Source organism: Lepisosteus platostomus, chromosome 6 (assembly GCF_059453375.1).
Source record: "Lepisosteus platostomus isolate fLepPlt1 chromosome 6, fLepPlt1.hap1, whole genome shotgun sequence".
Classification (NCBI taxonomy): Eukaryota; Metazoa; Chordata; class Actinopteri; order Semionotiformes; family Lepisosteidae; genus Lepisosteus; species Lepisosteus platostomus.
In genome coordinates this window covers 19,275,086-19,281,439 of record NC_142616.1, presented here as the reverse complement: position 1 = coordinate 19,281,439, position 6,354 = coordinate 19,275,086, and the positions used below count along the sequence as shown (strand labels likewise).

The window sequence follows — 6,354 nt, the reverse complement described above, 5'->3', positions numbered from 1 at the left end:
AACTGCAGTAATTTTTTATAATAAATGCAATAGAAAACAGATTATGAAGCCACATAAGGAATGTTCCTGGCTCCTGCTGAGAAAGTTGACCGGTGACGCCCTCTGACCCCTAGGCTGTGATAGGCGGTTACACACTGTCTCGCCTCCATCCAACAGCGCCATCTGGAATATAGATTTCCGATTAAGGACACACACCTTCCCGGGTGCCTCAATATTTGGCGCAGGGTAGAAGAAAGTGCAGCTCTGTCTCTACTTTTCTTGCTGTGAGCGGGTACACAACCTGTTGCTATACCCAGGCTACAGTAAAGCTAGCAGCCATATCACCCTGCAACTCACAACTAGCGGCCCACTGAAGCTCAGCGGGTGTGAGCCTGGTCAGTACCTGTAATAGAGACCTCCTGGGAAACATTAAGGTTGCTGCTGGAAGAGATGTTAGTGGAGCCAGCAGGGGGGGCTCACTCTGCAGTCTGTGTGGGTCCTAATGCCTCAGTATAATGATGGGGGCACTATACTGCAAAAAGGCACTGTCCTTTGGGTGAGATGTAAAACAGAGGTCCTGACTGTCTGTGGTCATTAAAAAAATTCCATGGTGTTTCTTGAAAAGAGTAGTGATGTAACCCTGGCATCCTGGCCAAATTTCCCCATTGGCCCTTACCAATTTTGGCCTCCTAATAATCCCCATCTATGAACTGGCTTCATTACTCTGTTCTCCTCCCCACTAATTGCTGGTGTGTGGTGAGTGTACTGGCACACTGTGGCTGCCGTAGCATCATCCAGGGGCTGAACATTGGTGATGTTGGATGGGATCCCCATTACCTGTGAAGCACTTGGAGTGTCCAGAAAAGTGCTGTATAAATGTAAGAAATTATTATTTATTAATTATTAAATGAATCTCTCTTCTCTGAACAGATAGGCCGCCTGTTTTGCCCAGTTTCAATGGCCAGGCTGTGGTCCCTAAGCCTGTAATTAATCACAATCTGCTTATGGTATCTCACCCTGGTCAGATACTCTCACAAATCCTACTCTGTTCCACAAGTTCAAGAACAACTAGGACAAGGCCAGCCAGCTCAATGCACTTCAGAAGTGAAACGCTCGTGAGAAAGCAGAGGAGTGTGGGTATGCTGGTGTGAGTCTTGCTATTAAATGTGTTATTTAATCGCCTGAAGTGCTTTTTTGTACTAAACCTGACGTGAACAGCTATTATTGCACTGGGTACGGATAAAAAGTACACAGGAGCTCTCCATATCCCACAACTCCCCGCGAGAAGGGGAACGGAAGAATAACTTTGACAGCGGAGACCTGAACTTGAGACTTCCTGTAGCGGCACTTTGTACTCAGACACCCGGAACGTTGCAGTTGCTGCTACGATGTCGGTTTTAATGAGTCGCCTGATAGTTCACTATAATTCCAGTATTAAATTAGGTGCTTTAGCGTTCGCAGCAACTAGGATGTACACCGCTCAACCAAAAAAGAACCCGGTGGTGTACTTTGATATTGCCGCAGACAACGAGCCCCTCGGAAGAGTCACCTTCGAGGTAAGAAGTCCTCTGCTGCACCTGTGGCAGAATTTGGTATCGGCGTGTCTCGTGATTTAGTGATTAAAAGTGAAAAGGGCAGACTAAATTTTAAATGTCAATTTATGAAAGCTACCTTAAAAATGTCGGCTTTTTTTATTCCCGTTGCATACCCTCGCATATAATATTTCAACTTGAGCAGCGGCGAATTGTCTGGACGTTTGTCTGCGAACAAGAGAGGAATCTTCGCTTTGCGGAAAGGAGAACCGTAACTGATCTGGAGCTATACGTTTGTGTTCTTGAAATGAATGAGAATAAAATGTCCTTTCCGCCGTTCTCACCTGTGCACCTAGCGCGTCCTGTTATGAGATGATAATCATCTGTCTCCTATCAGTCGTGATGTCTGATTCTATGCTCTTTAGATCAGCAGTTCCGAGCCCTGGTCCTGCAGGAACACTGTATTTGTTGGTTTTCATTCTAACTGAGCTTTACAGCCCCAGTGCTAATTGATGACTTAAATCACCTTTTACTTATTTAGATATTTATTTAATAAATTATAATTGGTTTCTTCTATGAGTCCTCAGTGTAAAAACATTCCTCACTTCAAGGGTAGTGATTCTAATAAGTTCAGCATACAAAACTTCCCTCGGTATGTGCTCAGCTTTCTGGCCGTTACTTCCGTTTAAAACGATCTAAAACATCGATGTTGAACAGATACAGAAATGACACTGTATCAGAAGTGTCTGAATACATACCTGAATGAGCGTAGTCCTGAAACTCTGACACTGGCGCGGGGTTGAAACCAGTTACAGACTTCACCCTTAAATTCCATTTAACCTTATAAAACCTGAAAGCAATTTTGTGAACACCCCAAACAGGAAACAATGAACATCTTGGTTAAGAATTCAGCTGGAGCATAAACCAGAAGACACTGTTCCTCCAGGACTAGGGCTGGGAGCCACTGACTTCAGGAACTGGAGTGTGGTCATTCTCCACATGTTTGACTTTAATATGTATGCTACTATGTCAAATTAAATACAAGCATGTATTCCTTTATCCAGTATGTTAGATACTTTTTATGTTGTCATTATCATTAGCTGCGTGCACTGTGTGTGTAATTTAGCAACAGGGTGGTGTAATGCCTCTGGCAATTTACATCTATTTCACAGAACACGATGTGAAGTATATTTTATACTTTTTTAAAGTTGTATAGATTTTATTCTACAAACATCCTGTATGCCTATATATTGGGCTATATACAGTAGGTAATGTGGCTTCTAATACAATCCCCAGACACATGCCATTATATAAACATTTCTGATTTTAAAAAAATATCACATTCTAGCTCAGATGTGAATGAAAAGTGTGGATGCTTATGGAACTGAAAACTGTATTTTAACAACGGTCTGACAAAACTAAACGGAGAACACGCACAGGCCTTTAGTTGTTAAAACTGTTCCTAATGAAATGTATCTGGATCTTCTTTTGCAGCTCAATGCTGATGTGGTCCCTAAAACAGCAGGTGGGATTTCTCCTAGAGGATGAAACTTTTTAAGGTGTTGTCATGGATTTTCCGCATAGTCAGTTTTGTCTCCTTCATTTGTCATAGAGAACTTCCGAGCCCTGTGCACAGGGGAGAAAGGATTTGGGTACAAGGGATCCACATTTCATCGGGTGATTCCTCAGTTTATGTGCCAGGTACAGATGTTTTGTTCTTTTGCCTTTTCTGCTGGGCACAGTTCCTGAAGTGTAGACGTCGGATGAGGGCAGACCTGTTCGGGGCTGGCATCTCTAGTTTCTTCTGTAATCCTGCTGCCACAAAGATTGAAGTCAGGAACTATGAGCGAAGTCTTATGCTTTAGCCTCCAACTCTGTTACATTTGTTTTCAATGCAGTTGGAAGGTCCTGTTTATAATGTGCTCTGTTGTGTTACATTTGTTTTCAATGCAGTTGAAAGGTCCTGTTTATAATGTGCTCTGTTGTTTCTTTTCGGGTGTAGGGTGGTGATTTTACCAACCACAATGGCACTGGAGGGAAGTCTATCTATGGGCCCAGATTCCCAGATGAGAACTTCATATTGCAACACACAGGACCTGGTATTGTGCCGATTACTTCAGTCCCGTGGATTGTACTGACGCATGGTAGACAGCACATCAGGAGATTAGGCAGTGATCTGAAATTAGTTTCAAATCCTTCTGAATTCCAAGTCCAGTTTGATAATAAGTGTCAGATTTCAGAAGGCACGCCTAGATTGTTGGACTTTAGTTTAATGGAAAAATAATGTGAATGTGGATTATGTGTGACTGGATGTTTGTCAGGGGTATTGCGGGTTACATCTTAGCTGGATGTCAGACACAGTCCTGGCATGTTTTGTTAACGAGTGCAATGTCACTTCGTACCACTAGATGGAGACATTGTCTTCTTAACATAGCAATGAAATTCCCCACTTCATAAAACACCACTGCTTCACGTGGCATGTTCACGGCTGTTCCTTGTCACTTCTGCTTTCATTCTTGTCCAGGTTATTTATATGTAAGGTCCACTCTTAGAATACATATTCCTAAAAATGTTGTTCCTTATTTTATTCAATCCAAATGCCTCACAATCTAAATCTAAATTATCCAAGCTGACTGCATCGTCCCCATTGCACTGCAATGGAGGAGGAGGAGGAGTGAGGAATTGCTACAGAGGTTGGATTTAGGGCAACTTCTGGAAGTCCAGACTATAAAAGCCCAGGGTGGAAGTTAGCAGTGTCTCTGGTCACTGTGAATCTTGACTCATTAAGCGGTGAATCATCGCTGACCAAGTGGTCAGGATCAAAGTTTTAAAGAATTCTAGCATGTCTTCTATAACAATCAGCAACATTTTGTGCCTTGGTTCATGATCCTGTGATGGCCAAACCAGATATTTTCAATCTAATGACTAAATCTGATGTTTGATGTGATTCTGGGTGCAGCTATGAAGGTTGTCATGAATCATCTGCTTAGCAAAGTGAAATATAAGGAGATGAGGGTCCCATCTCTGACATGTACAGCACTGAGAAATTGCATGTCTGTTCCGGGTGTGGTAGATATATGGCATATATTTAACCCCTCCGCCAAAGAATGTAATTTTTTTCTTGGCTACTCCTAAAATTTACTCCAGAATTGACTTTTTTTTTCTTTGGGGCCAATGCAAAAATCTACTTCACATTCTATGGAACACAATTAAAGACTTTAGTAAAGATATGCAACACAATTTTCTCAGTACCTGCATAAATTGTATCAAAATCCTGCGATTTTAGAGTTCTACAGCATGCTCAGCTGCACAGTTTCTTTGTGGCAACTGCATTGAAAAACCACTTAGAAAAGATTAAAATATAGTTCAGGTGGGTATCTGCTTCAACAAGTAATAGGTTTATTCCATGCTGAAAAGAGGAAAAAATAAAATGCAACGTTTTGGCTGTGGAGCCTTCTTCAGGTGTGAGAGAGACAAGGCAGTAATGGTAATGTAGCGGGAGAACAAAAGCTGGGAGAGAGGAGGAGTGAGAGGCGGGAGCAGGGGACAGAGAGACCAATCAGGAGGTGTGAAGTCAGAATAGGTGTAGAGAGGTATGAAATGAAACTCCCAATGAATGGAGAAACTTTAGAAGAAAAGTAGTCTGTCGTTAAGAGAAGGGGGAAGGGATCTTCAAGAAGATTTAAATATGTTTTGACAGTGTACTGAATTTGTTCTGCATGGATCCAGGCAGAATTATTGTTTTAAATGTAGTCCATCCAGACATTATCTAGATTTGAGGTCTCATTGAACAGTTTGCAGATACTATTGCACTGGCTGAGTGCCTTCTACTTCTTAATAATTGACTTCACCATGCTCAAAGATATATTAAATTCAAATTGTTTGTATGCCCTTCTGATCTGTGCCATTCTGCAGCTTTGTCCCTGAGCTGTTTTGAAGGCTTTTTGATCTTAATGTTTGAATGCTGTTACTGCAGAGACTACTAAACTGTGTGGCTCATTTACTGTAGGTGATTATTTGCACATGAATAATTTAGGTATGCCAAAGGATTTGAGTACTTAAGCAATCATGACTTCTTTCTTTCATATTGTCTTGTCTTTTTATACTTATTTTTATATTTATTTATACTGTTGCATTCCTTTTGGGGGAACAAAAATCTTAACTCTGAAAGCAGCTCCCAAGAAGCCACATTCATTATGCCGACCTTTGTTGAGGTTGTGTTTTTCAGCGTAGCGCCGATTTTTCTTCTGTAGGTGTGTTGTCAATGGCCAACGCAGGACCAAACACAAACGGATCTCAGTTCTTCATTTGCACCGCGAAAACGGACTGGTACGTAGGAAAAGCCTGTCGTTTATCCCGCGCGCAGGCAGGATTCCGAAAGGTGCCCTCACTCCTCCTCCTCCTCGGGTCTTTCCTAGGTTAAATGGAAAGCACGTGGTGTTCGGCCATGTCGCGGAAGGGATGGACGTGGTGTCGAAGATGGAGAAGCTCGGCTCTCGAAGCGGGAGCCCCTCGAAGAAGATCGTCATCACCGCCTGCGGGGAGCTTGCGTAGCTGCCTCCCCCGGCTGTAAGACTGCGACGCTGACTGTGAATTAAAAAATACTCCTTTACAACTGGCGTCAGGTTGCATCTTGTCCAGAGTACTGTATTTCAGGGGCCCGGAGGGGATCGGGAGAGACATTTGTTCTACTTTTGAAACAAATTCTGAATGTAAGGGATTTCATCTTTAAAAAATCAGCTTCGCTATAAAAAGTGCACTCCTTCAGTACCAGTACTATCCGAATGGTTTAGTCCGTGCTACAGATTTCAGCAAGTATGATGAACTCTGAATTAAAAACAAA

General features: G+C 42.4%; 1 protein-coding gene across 1 annotated transcript; it reads left to right on the top strand.

The window, feature by feature from the left end:
* Positions 1 to 1,265: 1,265 nt before the first annotated feature.
* Positions 1,266 to 6,126, top strand: ppifa (peptidylprolyl isomerase Fa). The gene is made up of 6 exons (XM_088634611.1): positions 1,266 to 1,535; positions 3,006 to 3,036; positions 3,124 to 3,212; positions 3,514 to 3,610; positions 5,765 to 5,840; positions 5,930 to 6,126. Exons 1-6 carry the CDS (start codon positions 1,368 to 1,370, stop codon positions 6,063 to 6,065), a joined length of 597 nt encoding a protein of 198 aa, XP_088490737.1. The 5' UTR covers positions 1,266 to 1,367; the 3' UTR covers positions 6,066 to 6,126.
* Positions 6,127 to 6,354: the final 228 nt, after the last annotated feature.

Coding starts and splice junctions, on each gene's coding strand:
- ppifa (XM_088634611.1), top strand. CDS start 1,368: ATGTCGGTTTTAATGAGTCGCCTGATAGTTCACTATAATTCCAGTATT. Junction 3,037..3,123: donor TGTGGTCCCTAAAACAGCAG/GTGGGATTTCTC, acceptor CATTTGTCATAG/AGAACTTCCGAGCCCTGTGC. Junction 3,213..3,513: donor TTCCTCAGTTTATGTGCCAG/GTACAGATGTTT, acceptor TTTCGGGTGTAG/GGTGGTGATTTTACCAACCA.